Here is a 17,346-nt window from a genome sequence, read left to right as displayed (position 1 = left end):
TAAACATTTGACAATGGACTCTCCTGCCATCCACCTGCCTTCATGTGGCTTTCATCATCACTTGAACCTGCCTGCCTCTCCAGGTGTGAAGCTCAGCTCACATCACCCTTTCCTCCCCACAGAGCCTACGACTGGTTCCTGCCTCCTCATCTGACCTCATGTTGTTCCCCCACTGCCTTCCCAGCCACACCTGGCAAGCTCTTACTCTTCCCAGATTCAGTTCTAGGTACACTCAGATAGCAAGTCCTTGTAAACACCCACAGCCAAAGCTCACCACGGCCAGGCTGGTGTCTCTCACTGAATGCTTTAGTTTACCTTCTATGGTTTCTCTAGTACTTTATTATTTTCTGCCCACCTGACTGTGGGTCCCTTAAGTCAAAAACAACTCCTTATTTTATAAAACTCTCAATATTTATGTATTAGTCCGTTCTCACGCTGCTAATAAAGACATACCCGAGACCAGGTAATTTATAAAGGAAAGAGGTTTGACTGACTCACAGTTCAGCATAGCTGGGGAGGCTTCAGGAAACTCATGATCGTGGCAGAACGGGAAGCAAATGTGTCCTTCCTCACATGGCAGCAGCAAGTAGAAGTGCCGAGCAAAAGGGGGGAAAATCTCCTTATAAAACCATCAGATCTCGTGAGAACTCACTCACTATCACGAGACCAGCAGCATGGGGGTAACCACCCACATGATTCAATTACCTCCCACGAGGTCCCTCCCACAACATGTGGGGGAATTATGGGAACTACAATTCAATATGAGATTTGGGTGGGGACACAGTCAAACCATATCAATCTAGAATAGACTCTGGTACATGGATACCTACAAATATATTGAATTAAAGACATGCAAGTAACTATATGCAAAGTAAGACATAAAAGTCCCATACGAATAAACTGCCATGGTAGTTCAGAGGGAAGACATAGTGAATGCAGTTAGGAGCACCGGATATATTTTCTCAAAGTACAGAGTTTAGTATTTTAAACAGACACATCTCAGGGAAACCAAAGAAAATTTCATTTTAAAGAGTTAACATTGAATTGGGCTTTGAACCAAGTAGATCATGATGGGTAATTACATGGGAAGAATATTCCAAGAAGAAATACAGCATGATACAGGACACAAACTTGGGAAAATAAAAGGTATGCTTAGGGAACACTGAGTTTCCTGATTTGACCAGAGTATAGAATAAATATAGAAGAGCGGACTGAAAGAAAGAGAATCTGGCTCACAGAACGCTGTGTATCAAATAAAATAAATTTTGAGTTAATTTACAGACAATTTTGAGTTAATTTACAGAAATGGGAGTCTAAGAATGTTTTCTAAAGGAGTCGCTGGTTAATTATGCCAGGGAAACTATATAAAATCTGGATCCCTGTAGTAGTGATAAAACTAATCACCCGTTTTTCAATTAATTCCAAATTTCTCAGTATCATAGTGATTCTGAGCTTACAGTAATTTGATAATCTCAGTGGAATGTTTTTGAGCATAATAAAATGACTAATAAACTAATATAATCATGAGAGTACACATTAATTTTTAGTCATTTTTCATCTTGCTTATGATTCAACTCACTCCTGTATGTTTCCTTTACCTAATGAATGTGTACTTGCCTTTGGTCCCTCATTTAGTAAGCATTGCATATTCCCCAATACTCTTAATAAGCAGTAACACGAAATGCTGATTTCGGACAATAACAACTATAACCATCTGCTGCTTCTTCACTATTTTTTCTTCAGTATTCTACTGAATACTCACCAACTATTGTGAGCTTCAGAGATCACTCTTCAAAGCACAGCAGACAATCAGTAAAACAGGACCATGGAGGAATGATTGAGGTATGTTTTCCACACCAGAGTTGAGCAAATGGATCAGGCAAATGGTCTCTAGACCCATCTGCAGTCAATTCTGAGTTATAAGAGCAGAACAACTCTGAAAATATTCCATGATGGCTCTTCAAAAACAGAATCAATGGCAGTAGCCAGAAACTGTAAGCTTGTTTTTTGTTCTTTTGCCAACTAGTTGTATGCTATTGGTCAAGTCACTCGAGTGCACAGAATTTGACTTCTTCATCTATAAGATGAAAGAATTAGACGAGGTCCCCAAACAGAAAACCAGTGCATGTCTCTTAACTGTCAGCTGAAGGCTACCCTTTAAGAATGGCTGAGATTCCCAGGAAGAAGATGACTTGCCTAACAGCGGCATCCTGTCCATCCGTGGCCACTGCCAAAACAGCATCCTATCCCAGTTTCTTTGCTGTCTTACGTTGGGTTCCCCGGTAAACAGCCTCTGAGATGGTCTGAGTTCAGGTGGTTTATTGGAAAATATCCTTGGGATCACCTTACGAAAGGCAAGGGGAGAATGCAAACTGGACAGGGAGAAGGTGGTCTATGATGTAGTTGCAACATGGGACTCTGCAAACTCCATGGGGCGCTCTGGATACAAAATGACCCTTCAGAATTGTCCCAAATTGTACCTTCCTCAACTAGTCATTGCATGTGGCTCTCCGCTCCCTCAACCTCCCTGTCTTGGATAAGAGTAATTTCTGGAGAGGCACTGGGCTGTGAACCTTCAGTGGCTAACACAGGGCAGCCGGGGGCAGAGGCATGTCAGTCCTGAAGGGGCCATCGGGACAGACAAGTAGGGTAGCCACTCCATCCATCTCAAATCTTCTGAAAGTAAGGAAAAAAGGGAAGAAGTATGATGAGGAAGAGAGAAATGGATTACAATGAAACACAGCTAGACTAAGAAAATCAATTTTAGTATCCCAAAGCCTTGCTATCTGTATGACCTTAGTAAAGCTGTTTTATTTCTTTGTGCCTCAAACTCTTTGTCTGGAAGGTGCTCTGAGGTCATCTTCACCACTATAACATGCATAATTCTGCTCAGTATTTCATTCTTGGTCAGTGTCCCATTTTGTTACCTACCACAAAGCTTACAAGTATTCCTAACGGGGGAGGGGCATCAAAAATCTCCAGTAGCATTTGTAAGTTCATCTTTGTTGAATGCAAAGAGATGATTTTCGGCGACAGCAAAATTTAAATCTACACACTACAGTGAACGCACAGCTATCCCAAGATTAAATTAGACTTGCAGGCAGCAACTTGGGAATTTCAACATTAGATTGAATACAATTATTCAGTTAGTTGTATCTTTATTACCCATGCTCCCCCTTGTGAGGCAATTTTCCTTATTGGAAGTAAGGCAACCCCAACCAAAGCATTTAAAAATGATCCTTTTCCTGTTTTTATTATCCTGTATCAAAGAAATGACTATTTGAAGCACAACCAAGGGGAGGGAATTGGTTTTTTATTGCTCAGTTCATGTTGTTATGGCTTTAGGAGTGCAGAAAGACTCCCCAAGGAAATACTGCCTCTCCAAACAAGCTTGCAGGGTAATCAACAGGAGAGGTCTTTCAAGAGAGAGAAAAAACAGAAAGAAAAGTATTAAAATAGAATTAAATAAGTAAAGTGGATGCAAAATAAAATGTGAAAAGTATGTTATTCAGAACAGAAATGTCATTTCTTGAAATTTATTTCAGAGCAGTATGCACAATATACATTATCCAAATGAGGCTACACAAATCTTTTTGAGCAGCGGAGCAGCTGTTGATCTTTAAAAAATAAAAACTAAAACAACAAATATGAATGTTGCCTATGAATCTGCATTGACATCTGGCACTTCAAAATGAAGGTCACCCAGGCTCGTGTCATGCAGAGTAAAATCCCCTCTACCAGTGAGACATCACATCCATCCATCTGATCTGAACACACATGCAGGAAACAAACTAAAACATACAGCTGCAGGCAGATATCACATCACAAAATGATTCCTTCAATGCAACCACTCCAAGTCCTTTGTTCACAAGGCAGTTGCCTTCACCTCAAGTTCCAACTCCAAAGGCTCACATCTTGGGCTATTTTCTTCTTCTCTAGCTTGATTATTATGGTGATCCTTTATCTGAAGCTGCTCCTCTAACGGATATCATGTTATTAAACATTTTAATTGTACTTCTTAAATTCCTTGTAGAAGGATACTGTATTTCTTACCACAAGAAAAAAAAAATAGAAACAATGGAGTTTGCTCGATTTCTAGGAAAGGGTTATTTAAATCTATTCTCATGTCCATATGCATATCCATACACATTACAGGTCAATATTGTTCTTTTTTTTTTCTTATATTGGTTACTTTGCTTCTGATTTTAGCAATGTGGGCAGCTGCAGCTAGAGGCAGAAGATCTACTAGACATCATTCCAATCACACCAGACACACACAATATTTTTCTGTATTTTGTAAAACAAAAGGAGAAAACTAGAGCTACAAAGCCACATCTGATCAATATGAATCTAAAAGGATTCATAAGCCTGACTCTTTAACACAGAGACAGAACATTAAGCCAAAGAAATAATTTATTAATTTAAAGAACAAATGTTTTCTAGATTAATGATTGACTGAAGTTTTCATATAAACCCAATTTCCAAGTCAGATAAAACAAATACTACAAAACAACATAATTTTCAATAAAAAAATACATAGTAGATGCTACTCAATACTAATCACTGAAAATAGTTAAGTCAACAATACTGTAAATGGGTGAAGCTGGAAAGTCTTCAGCAACTGTCTTTGGCAACGCTTAAAAATACATATTTCATTTTTCCTTAAATAGACAAGCAAAACTATTTTCATCTATAAGAAAGTGTAATTATGTTGATAAAAATAAAGTTCCAAACTAGAATATCCTCAGAAAAAGACACAGGTCCATCCAGAGAAACTTATTTTTACGAAGGTAAAATGTCCAAGTTTAAGAAAGGTTCCCAGAAAATATGACACGGCGATTCACAGGGATTTTTCCTAGACTCAGTAAAGATCATGGCTATAGATCCATCCTTATTTATTCGTTTAACAAAACTGTATTGAAGACCTACAGTGTGAGGGGGGTTATAATCACGTGAGTGTGCATATATGGAAGGACCAGCAATGAATAAACACAAAGGAATAGAAAACAGTAAAAGAAATAGAGATTAAACTAGAGGATAGTGAATGGAAAGTAAAGCAATTAAAGACTAAATGAGTAAGATGGATTTCTATTCAACAATTATAGAAAAGCAATGAGTTCTGATAAGAACTTATCCTAAAGGGCTTACTCCAGAACCTAAACACTTCCAAAGACCTCTGTGAAATGCAGTTATTCAACAACAAAGGATAGGAGAAGACTGAAGAGAACAAAGACTCTCGTGAGGCTGTGGGTCCCCAGTTTTAGAGCCGATTCTCTGATCTTCCCAATAGTAAAATAACTTTCTCTTAACGTCCCAGAGTTTTGCAGAGGAGTGAGGCCCTGCCGAGTTGTTTAAACCAGGAAGTGTACTCTAATGAATAATGTCACTTTGTCATGATCCTTTGTCTTACAGTAATTCACTCTGCATTCTCATAATTTACCATTTCAAAGCTGCACTTCTGGGTTGTGGCTCTGTGTTTTGAGACGACCAACAAGGACCCAGACTTCTCTATTCCTAATAGAGCTGCAAAAGTGATGAAAGGCTCCCCATTTTTCTTTGCAGGTCCCTATTTTCATCTGCCAAGACCTCAGTTTCCTCATCTATAAACTGACAATAATGATTAATACCCCTCCCACCAGTCCTGTGATGATAAATGAGATTAATTCCTGAAGTGCCTTATAATTTACAAAGCAATTTCACAGACATAATCATGGAGAAGGCTGGGCCAGGGACTGGTGAGAAAGAAGGACAAATTCTCCAATATATATTGGGATAATTCCCCATAACACCTGTTGTTTTAAATTTATAGCTTTGAAACCAGAGGAAAATATAAGGTATAAACTCTCAGGTATTTAGAACAGAAGTTAAATGTGTACACTCTTCTCAGCCCTCCATGAGCCTTTGCTTGTGTGTAGGCACAAAGGCTACCCCAGGTAAAGGGTTGTCCCAGTGCAAAGATCAATTAAAAGTTACTAATGTCCTGGAGAACCTGGAGGACAGCCTCTCAGCTCTACTTTCACTCTGTGGACTCTAAAGAATATGCTCATCATTTTATATGCTAGAGTTACTACAGACATTGGATAGCCTGGCAGTTTGTCAGCAGATTGCTGCCTAAGAAGCAGTTAATTTTTCCTCTGGAAAGGGAGCAAAACGAGTTAAAAGATTCCCTCAGAAGATGCCTTTCATTTTTGATCACCTAGTCCATAAAACTGTCATTTGGAGGGGCCACTTCTCAGTCGCTGCAACTCTTTTAAACACACAAACAAAACAAAGATTGGGAAAGACTGGGAAAGATTGGGGCTGCAACCAAAGTGAGGGTGATGGGCAGGGTGAGGAGGGGTGTGGTCTCCAGAGCAAACATGGGGAAATCGGGTGTGACTCAGCCACACACAAGCTGTGTGCCCTGGGTAGGGAGCCGGCATCTAAGCTTCTGTGTGGGTAACTGTAACGTGGGATCGATCATCAGTGCCAGCCTCCATGGCTGTCCTTAGCACTACCTGAATGACTTAAGGTGCTCTGGGAGGAAGTGGCACCAAGTAAGAGCTCAATAACTGCTGGCTATGATTATTAAAATGATTGAAAATGGAATAAACTTGGCAATAACCAAGCCTACCAAATATCTATTAATAATCATTTTTGTCCTGTAAGTTTTCTTCTTAAGAGTTAAGTAGAACATCAATTTTGTTCTTTTTATATTAGAAGGCAATTGATGCTCTAATTCCCAATCTCGCTGAATTTGTCCTGTTCTCTCCTCTCCTTATTTTTATGTTCTTTCTTCCTCCCCTCCCTGAGCTGCATACCTTCTTCTTCTTCCTGGGGTCTGAGTTACCACTGACAGCTGGAATGTGTGAGACCTGCCCTTGGTCTTGGACTTAACCAAGATGCTTCCACTACTTGACCCCAGTACTCAATAGAACCAAAAGGTTCAACATCAGTGAATATAAGCAGACTTTTCCTGACTTCTCCACCTTGCCAAAAAGTGGCTTACTTACAGCAAAAGGGCCAATCCACAAATATCAGAGAAATTCCTGAAATTTTTCTCCAGAAATTTTGACTCCCTTTTCACTGCTACATCTACATGGAAACTGCAGCAAAGGAATTTACCACAGAAAGGGTAGCAAACAAAAAATGTTTTAATAACATTTCTGCACATTGCTCAAGGCTTCTACAGTTACAATTATGAGTTCATGCAGTGTTAACAACTGTTTTTCATTTTGTTACTGGTTTAAGAATTTAAAGAGGAATTGATAGAACGAGTACATGTAATTCACAACCTAATAGAGATTTGCAGTTCCAGAAACAGTCTACACTTCTTCAACTACGGAACGGGGAAAATGCTGACCATGTGCTTATTTTTCACTACCCAGGAAAATTCAGAGATGGTCAGTGATTATTCATGTCAAAAGTTTTAAAGCTGTCCCTCTCTGGGGTTTTAACTAGCATGTTTTAGAAGTATCTGCCCACCAGCGTCCACTGTCACTCACTGTGGTACACAGGCTGGGGAAGCACTCAGGCAGGCCAGGTTTTTCTGCCCCTTTGCTGAAGCATACCATGGTCTTCACTTACACGGAACCCACAGGAATCACCTTCCATGAACTAAGCCATATGAGAAATGGAACATGATGGTTTTGGGGATAACCAGCGAGAATCTCTAAACAAAATATTTAGCTTTTCCCAAGAGCCTGTGCTCTACTTCCTCCCTCCCAGTTACTCACTTTTTTTTTTTTTTTTTTTTTGGTTTTGGGGTTTTGTTTTTAGAAAACAGGCGCATCTTTTAGACATTTCAGGAATTAAAGGCATTGTCCAGGGTTGTCATTATTTACAGGGTAACTCAATTCTTAGGCACACTTCCCACTTCTCACTCATGTCCACATTTAGCACACTGGGGAAGCAGAGTCTTTCTGGGAATCAGGAAGATTATCTTGTTCAGAAATCACTGCCTCCATGCCTAGCTTCTCAGTTAGACTCTGAACTTCCTTAGAGCACATCTTATTGTATCTAGAGATTAATGCAGCAAGATATGAAAGAAGAGGTCTGAATTTCTGTAGCTACATCAGGAATAAAAAAGAAAAAAAAAAAAAGCAGCTACATTCTGAGGAAGCTCCACCACCACTGATTTTATTACCAGGAGGAAGAACTGCCACTCTGCGTCTCCCAGCAGACCCTGTGCTATACAAAAGTGCCTCAGAGCTCCCTGAGAAAGATGCTCTTTTTGTGTGATTCTAGTCAATGTGTAGCTTCCGATCAAGTATCACTGACCAATAACATCAATTAAAAGTCTTATCTCGAAGTGAAAAAACTTATTCAAGTCATTCACCATAAACACAATTAAGGGTCTTGCTTCAGGTTTAGTAGATCTACGTGTTTTAGGACAGTAATAAAAGTAACAATAACACTGTAAGTTTAGTTGGTATCCATTACTGCACTGAAAATAGGATATCATTTATCAAATCCAATTTTTGGTGCAGGTTATATCCCACCAAAGGCAAGGAAATGAAGAAAATTGGTACATGTTCAAATTAATATCTAAATATATTTAGATAGACATAAATACATATGTATAATACACTCACATGCATAATTAGCCCAGAAAAAGTGAAGGAAGTATTTTCTAATCACTCACTAATATCACAGAGAAGGACTGATGAGAAAAAGTAGCAGCATGACTTAGAACTAATAACCCTTCATCAAACATAATCACATGTGACAGAATGTTTCCTAGGGAACGTGGTTCAGGGTCAGATAGTTGATCCCCTTACTCAATGCAGAAATCTCTAGCACAATCTCCTCCGCTGTAATGACCACCTTTCTGTTTGAGAGGGCTCACTCTTTCCTTAGGTAGCCTAGCTACGATTTGGGCAGCTCTAATCATTAGACAGATCTTCCTTAGACTGAGCCAAATACAACTTCTTGTAACTTACATATATTCTTTGTTTAGCACTCTGAAGTCTAACTTTCTTCATGATAGCGCTTCAAATGTTATTTTCTAAGGTACAGATAATGTCCCAACTTACAATTTTTTTTAACTTTACCCCCGTGCAAAAGTCATGCATTGAGTAGAACCTGTACTGTGAGTACCCATACAACCATTCTGTTTATCATTTTCAGCACAGCATTCAATAAATTACAGAAGATATTCAGTACTTCATTACAAAACAGGCTTGATGTTGTATGTTTTACCCAAGTGAAGACTAATGTAAGTCTTCTGGGAATATTTAAGGTAGGCTAGGCTAAGGTATGCTGTTGGGTGGGTTAGGTGTATTAAATGCATTTTTTGACTTAAGATATATATGTTTTTTGGGATGGAGTCTCGTTCTTGTTGCCCAGGTTGGAGGGCAACGGTGTGATCTCGGCTCACTGCAACCTCCACCTCACAGGTTCAAGCCATTCTCCTGCCTCAGCCTCCCGAGTAGCTGGGATTACAGGCACCCATCATCACACCTGGCTAATTTTTGTATTTTTTAGTAGAGACGGGGTTTCACCATGTTGGCCATGCTGGTCTCAAACTGCTGACCTCAGGTGATCCCCCCGCCTCGACCTCCCAAAGTGCTGGGATTATAGGAGTGAGCCACCGCACCCTGTCTGACTTAAGACTTTTTTTTTTATTGGGACGTAAGCCTGTCCTAAGTCAAGAAGCATCTGTATATAAGTATCTAAACTTCATTTATTCCCTTCATCCATTCAAGAAATTTATTCACTCTAGATTTTATTCCAGATGCTGTCACATATGTTATTATATCCCTAAGGCCATCTTAAAATGTGTAATACCTAGACACTTCTACCAAACAGCTAGCCAAAGTTATCTAAGCAGCTTTCAGACATACCAGTGGATATGGCCTCAGGACAAAAGTGAATCTTAATACTCAAAATCAATCCAGAATCCATTCTATTTCAAAAGGCAAAGAGAGTTAAGACAGTTTATGTCAGTTGATTTCCAAGTGAAAAGAAAAGCTACCTCTACTTTCTGTTTTGTTTTAAATGTGCAAAAAGATTCCCCAAATCTCGAAAAATACCTTCTCATTGTTAGACCAAAGATGGTATTGTTAGCTGCACTAATAATTTATTTGAAACTAATAGTGGAACAGTATCACTTATCTCTGACTTGCATCAGAATGAAATGAGTCGCTAGAGGCAAAAGATGAACACGTACCTCTACTCAGAACTAGGGTGATTTTTTGAGATATCTTAGGCCAATACGCACATATCCAATAAGTCAGGCAGCATTCACTAGTCAAAGTAATAATAGGATATCACCTTTGAAGAGCACACCCTGGGCCTCCTCCTTCCTTCCCTTAAATGAAGTCACAAATCATCTGTTATAAGTGGATGAAACATATTAGCAAAGAATCTAGTATGCCCAGTAGCCAGACTGACCCTGTTGCATTGTATTACTGGCTGACTACAGAAGACTGATAATGTTGTACTTTGCGCAAAATGATAAATTTATGCCCTCACACTTTGCAAAGGAGTGAATGATTATGCCCTCCCAAAATTCACATGCTGAATCTCTAACCCCAATGTGATAGCATCTGGAGGTGGGGCCTGTAGGAGGTAATTAGGTCATAAGGGTAGAACCCTGATGAATGAGATTAGTGCCCTTAAAAGAAGAGGCCAGAGAGTTAGCTTGCTCTCTTTCCCTCACAGCCGTGCAAGAATACAATGAGAAGACGGCAATCTGCAACTCAGTAGAGGGCCCTCACCAGAACCTGTCCGTGCTGGAACCCCAGTCTCAGAACTCCAGCCTCCAGAACTGTAAGAAACAAATTTCTGTTGTTAATAAGTCACCTGGTCATGGTATCTTGTAATAGCAGCTTGAACTGTCTAAGACAAGCATAAACTGCACAGAAGCCCCCCTTATCCACAGTTTTACTGTTCAGTGTCAGCAACCCACGGTTGTAGTTCAAAACTAGTAAATAAACATTTCCAGAAATAGACAATCCCTAAGTTTTAAATTCTGAGTTCTTTCCAAGCAGCGTGATGAAATCTCACACCATCCTGGGAGGTCCAGCATCTCCACAATGTAGACGCTTCCTGCCCTGAAGTCACGGAATAGCCATCTCGGTGATCGAATGGACTGTGGAGGTATTGCGGGGCTTGTGTCCACGTCACCCTTATTCTACCTCATCATGGCCCCCAAAGTGCAAGAGGAATAATGCAGGCAATTAAAATATGCCAAGAAGCCGTAAAGGGCTTCCTTTAAGTGAAAAGTTGAAAGTTCTTAAGGAAACAAACAAACAAAAAAAATGTATGCTAAGGCTGCTAACATCTACAGTAAGAATGAATATTCTATCCATAAACTGTGAAGGAAAAAGAAATCCCTGCTAGCTTTGCTGTCCTACCTCAAACTGTAAAAGTTAGAGCCACCATGCATGATAAATGCTTAATTAAGACAATTAAATTTGAGGGTGGAAGAAATGGACAGAAACATTCCGAATGACTGCAATCAGGTTCAGTACTCTCCAAGTTTTAGGCATTCACTGGGGTTTTTAGAATTAATCCCCAGCGGATGTGGGGGACACTTCTCTGCCCCTCGGTTTATCACAGTGATTAAAAGTAGCAGCCAGCATGCTACCTGGATCCTCAAAGCTCAGCCCATCATGTCCTTCAGGTCTTGGTGTAAAAGGCAACTTTTCAGTAAGGCTCATGGTGCCTGCTCTAATTAAAATGTAATACCCTTCACCCACATTCCCAATCATCTTAACCTGACAATTTTCTTTATTCAGGGACCTGAGCCCCTTGTAATGTACCACATGGTTGACTGAATTACTGTGTGTGGGTGTTCACTGTTCCAGTTCCCATTCCTTCCAACACATAAGCTCACACACACACAAGCGTTTATGAATGACAAGGACAGGATCTTCATCTGTTTACTGACTTATCCCAAGAATCTAAGAGTCCTGGCCCCATAGCGGGAAGTTAAAAGTTAACATATATTTAAGTTGAATGATGAATAAATGACTCTGGGCTTAGATAGAGCTGGCCCCGGGTCCCCATTCAGCCTACACTGACTGAACGACCTTGGGAAAATAATCATCCTCTCTGGTACTGTGTTCCTCATCAGTAAAATGTAGAATCTACAAGTAATTACCCCATAAGATCCTTGCAGGGATGAAGCGGGCCGCTGCATGGCAAGTGGCTTAGAATTATGCCTGGACACAGAAAGCTTTCAATAAATGTTAGCTGCCATTGTTATTATAATTTCAAGATATGTTTCCTGAGGTGGCAATGGATTTGTGAAGATTTATGCTCTCAAGCAACTGGCTCTCCTCTTATCTGACAGCACCGATCTGAGATGGTGACAGGAACTCACTGCCTTTGGTGGAGCAGCAGAGTTACCAAGGATCTCGCCCCTTCCCTACGGCCTCTCATCAGTCCCAATTTAACAATATCCTCAGCTTTGCAAAGAAGCTGTTAACAGTGCAAGTGGTACTGCCTCTGACCTGCTGAAGCAGAATAAACCAAACATTGAAACCACCGAGTAAGTGATGGTGAGGCTCAGAAACCTTAAAAGGCAGGGAGAGCAGCTTCTCTTTTCCTACTTGAACTGAGATTTATTTGGCTTAACTGGAGTCAAAGCTAATGGTTCTAATGACTTTGAAGCATCCCAACTTGTTCTCCAGATTTCTACACATGGACTTACACTTTATGGAAGAAGATATATACACACACACGAAAATCCCTCCATAAAAGAATTTACCAGACCATACTAATCACGTAGACATTAGCTTCATCCCTGGAGTAAAATCCAAGTCTCTCTAATAGCAACAGGAGACGGGGCTGCAAATTAGACCAATAACCTGAATATTCACTAAGGATTTAGGAAAACAAAACACTTTGGAAACACCCATTATTGATTCACACACACCTTTGATCTATGGAGAAAAGCAAGGATTTCAGGACTGGTTGAGTTAGAAGAGGAGGAGGAGGTTCGTGAGGAAGATAGATACAAGAGATCAAAAAGGATGACAAAAGTGGGAGGCGTATTTACTGATTTCTTGGCAATAATAGTCTTAACTTCCCTGCTAGTTATGTCTTTCCAAAGTTAATCTCTATGAAGTGGTCCCTTACGGCGTTATAAGAGCAAAATGAAATGAATGACTACACATTCCAGGAACAGTAATAACAAGTCATGTCAATAAGAAATTTCTCTCTTCACTTCAGAGAACAAACACCCCAGAGTTGATGCTGGAATTAAATTTTTAGACTCCCAAGTTAATGCTCTGTACTCTACACAATAAGTTCTCTCAGCTTTAACGTGCATGTGATAAATGATGGAGTAGTGTTGCATTTTTGACAAGCTCCCCGGTGATGCGGATAGCGCTAGTCCTTGGAATACACTGAGTTGGAAGCCTCTGCCCCATTACATCTGCTAAGGTAAGCCTCGTGAATAATTGTTTTCAATGAAAAGGTATTTTCCAAGAGCAGAAGAAAATGAGATTACCAACAGAATACTGACGTGTTAAAAGTTCTAATAATTCAACAATATTTGTAATATTCAACAAACATTTGCATAGCAATGCCAACTGTCATTAAGTATATTAAAATATACTTAAGTTGCAGATTTTTGAAACATACACAAACACCAATATTTTGGAGTCGAGCAATCTACTAAAAGAAAAACTTCAGCTGAATTAAATCTAAAGGAATTTAATTGAGCAATGAACAATTCGCAAATCAGGCAGCCCCCAGAATCACAGTGGATTCGGAGAGACTCCAGCACACCCACATGGTGAAAGAAGATTTATAGACAAAAAAAAGGAAAATGGCATACAGAAATTGGAAGTAAGGTACAGAAACAGCTGGACTGGTTACAGGTTGGCGTTTGCCTTATTTAAACACAGTTTGAACACTCAGCAATGTATGACTGGTTTAAGTATGGCTGCTGGGATTGGCCAAGACTCAGCTATTTGTTTGTTTGTTTGTTTTCTTTTGTTTTTTGACACTGAGTCCTGCCCTGTTGCCCATGCTGGAGTGCAGTTGCATGATCTCGGCTCACTGCAACCTCCATCTCTCGGGTTCAAGCGATTCTCCTGCCTCAGCTTCCCGGGTAGGTGGGATTACAGGCATGAGCCACCAGGCCTGGATACTTTTTGTATTTTTAGTAGAGACAACGGGGTTTCACCATGTTGGTCAACCAGGTCTTGAACTCCTGACCTCAAGTAATCCGCCCGCCTAGGCCTTCCAAAATGGCGGGATTACAGGTGTGGGCCACCGCGCCCGACCTGTTTTCAATCTTGCCTACCTATTAAGTTAGGTTGCAGTTCATCCACAAGGGCTCAAATATAGAAGTACAGAGTACTTCTCAAGCCATATTTATTTTGCTTTAATAAATCTCTCACTGTATTTTATTGGTATGCACTCATGGATAATTTCCTCCTTATGTTTCAGATACACTATACAGAAAATCCACTAATTCTATAAAACTGTCTTAATTTTCAGTCAGCTTTGATAATGAAGATACTATGTCTAGGGGTTGCTTTTACTTTCTTTGAAATGTTAACATTTTAGATAAGAAAGATGGCACTGCCACACCTGAGCCCAGCAGATTATTTGCAATCTACCATGGAATAACAAAGTTGACCTTAACCCATTACATATATTACATCCCTACTTAGGAGGAGCCACAGTATAGCTGGGGGTTAAAGAAGAAAAAAGAAGGTCATGTTACTTCTATTTCTGTTTTCGTAACAGAGGAATCTCGATGCATTTGAAGAAAGCTGATGAAAACTAAACACAGTGTGTACCTCTAGCAAAAACTCACAGTTACCTTGTAAAGCTTCCTATTGGTCCTCTTGAATCAGCTGAGCACAAGAGGTTTTTCCTATAAAAAGTCCACAGTGCATCTAAATCTGATCCCAGTAAAATTTCACTTCGGCTGAAGTGAAAATGCAGAGGTAGCATTTAAGGATAACAGCTGGAGAACATTAGTTCCCTGTCTCTCCTTTTCTCTCCCAAGGGTTGAAAATTCTGCTGTTCAGACAGGAAGTTGTCATATACCACACACTGCACAATACGAGAATGCTGGGATATAAGAACAAGTTGCAGAGGATTAGAAGGGCTGGGGCGGGAGGCGGGTGGGGGTGGCGGGGGGACTGTTCAAGAAAGAACTCATAGCAGTGATTCTATGTATCTCTTGGGTTGTCTTTTTCCTCCGACAGTGTTCGACTAGCGTATACCTAGAATTGACAAGCACATGCTACAATTATGTCCTGAAAGCTTTTTAATAACTCAGAGTAAGAAGGCTTAATCACTTACTTTTCCGCAAATTTTTATAATATTAACTCTAAGACGCTTTGGGGAGTGGCCCAGATTCTGCAATAATCTTTTTTGGCATACTTTCACATTTGCTATCTAAAAAGGCAGCCTTTAACTTTAAAAAAAAAAAAGTAAAAAAAAAAACCCTCAAATCACTGCCTAAGGAAATATACATAGATACACACACACACACACATACACACGCACATATGGAAGTCAAAACATGATGATCTGGAAAAAGAATGACTTAAACAAAAGGTTCTTGTGGATATGGTTTTTGTAGGGTCGGTTTCTGCTGTAATTTCACAAAACTGCTGAGAAACGAGGAGAGACACCCACATTCTGTGGCCACAGCTCAAAGTTTCGAACAGGATGATAAGAGTTTCCTCCAGGCCACATGCTGAATAGCTAGCCTGCATTCCTACCAGTCTGCAAGCGCTGGCCCCTCCTTTGCAACCAACTGTCCTCTGGGGGCGGGCTGTAAAACTGACCCAGTCTCTTTCACTCCTCTTCAGTCAAGCCCACTAGACACAAACCTTCTTAACTTTTGAACGGCAGAAAAATGCCTTTGCCTCATGCATATCAGGGGCTAGCTGTTAATTGGGATACAACGCTACGGTTTTATGCAGAGTGGGAGGAGGGAGGAGAAAGGAAGGAGAAGCCAACCCAGACATCCATCATCCTTTTAGGAGTAGGTGGAGTTTAAAGTTTCCCCAACTTCCAAGTTCCCACTTGACAGGCAATATTTCTGTGCAATTTCCAGCCCCACGTAACAGATGGTCCTTTGCCCGTCTCGAGCCCCGAGAGAGCCCAGACAAAGACCCCAGCCATTCCATGCCTCGCAGGACTGATAGGTGCTTAGTTTCATGAAGCTGTCAGAGCAGGGGCAGCGAGCAAAGAATGGAAACTTAACTTCTCCTTCCAGAAGTTTTTCCTGCTACAGTAGAGTCCAGGGGGCTGGAGCACAAAGGCCCGGTAAACTTTTCACTGAGTTATTTTTCAAAAACGTCTTCCGCCATCTGCCAAACCATCATCTCCTAAACCCCAGATGCCCAGGGAAGGAAGATTGAGGCACATGTGCTCAGAAACACAGCAGAGATGCAACTTGAGCCTTCCCAAAGCCAAACTGGGAAGTTGCTTAGAGACCCCCACGGTGGAAAAGCATCCTCGGGGCGCCTGACCTACTCATTGGTCACTCTCTGCCAAAGGCGAAGGTGGTGACCCAGACAGGGTGCCAAATGGGGTGCGTCACGGCCGCGGGCGAGAACCTCCCTTCCCAGCGGGGAGGGCGAGGGAAAGGGGAGGAGGGACGCGATCCGGGAGTCTGAGGACGGGCGGCCCACTCACCCTCACTGCCGTACTGTTTGCCATTGTTCGCGCCCATCCTGTCGCCGTCATGCCCGCCGTCTCCCGGGACACTCCATAGCTGCGGCGCACCTCCTGCGCGCTCGGCCCGAGGAAAGCCCGCCCGACGGGACCGTTAGCGGCACATCCCCCCCCACGCTCCGGGGCCGACCTCCGTCCTGGGGAGGTCCCCGCACTCCAGTGGGAGGGGTTGCTCCGTCCCCTCCTGGCACCCCCGGTGGCTCCAGGCGGGGCCAGGCACAGCCACAGCACTTAGAATCCGCCCTGGGGGCTGGCGGGCGCAGCGCCGCGCACAGCCCGCGCCCAAGGGCCGCCCAGAGGCTCGCCGCGCCGCCGCCGCCGGGTCCCCATCCGCCCGCCCCGATACCCTCCGGTGGGCGCAGAGCCGGGTGGGCCCCGGGGCTCCGCGGCTTGGCCGCCTCCTTCGGCTGCCCCTGCGCGCCCGCGGCTTCCCCGGGGAGGGCGCGGCGGCCACTTGTTGCGGGTGCCCGGAGCGAGCGAAGACTGGCGACCCGGCGCAGCTTGCCCGCGGGCCGGACTTTTGTTAGCGCCAGGCGCCTCCTCTCGCCGCCCAGCGTCAATCACAGCTGGAGCCCCGGGGAGGAAGGCCGGCCCGGAGATGCGCGGCCTTTTAAAGGGGCAGCGCGCCTTTTCGGGGCTCCGGCTCTTGGCCCCAGCTTGGGCACCGTCTCTGTGCGCCACGCGCGAACCCTTCGGAGCGAAGCG

At 42.2% G+C, this 17,346-nt stretch overlaps 1 protein-coding gene across 1 annotated transcript in view; it reads right to left on the bottom strand.

Moving 5' to 3' along the window:
• The window catches only part of FBXL7 (F-box and leucine rich repeat protein 7), a 430,752-nt gene extending 413,619 nt beyond the window's left edge, over positions 1-17,133 (bottom strand). Inside the window, exon 1 of the mRNA XM_010374093.2 lies at positions 16,603-17,133. Within this exon, the coding sequence (XP_010372395.2) occupies positions 16,603-16,639 (37 nt within the window). The 5' untranslated portion in view covers positions 16,640-17,133. The remainder of the gene's footprint in view (positions 1-16,602) is intronic.
• Between the last annotated feature and the right edge of the window lie 213 nt (positions 17,134-17,346).

Source organism: Rhinopithecus roxellana, chromosome 3 (assembly GCF_007565055.1).
Source record: "Rhinopithecus roxellana isolate Shanxi Qingling chromosome 3, ASM756505v1, whole genome shotgun sequence".
NCBI classification, from domain to species: domain Eukaryota; kingdom Metazoa; phylum Chordata; class Mammalia; order Primates; family Cercopithecidae; genus Rhinopithecus; species Rhinopithecus roxellana.
The sequence above is the reverse complement of the archived record's forward strand: the minus strand, read 5'-3'. Positions and strand labels throughout refer to the sequence as shown.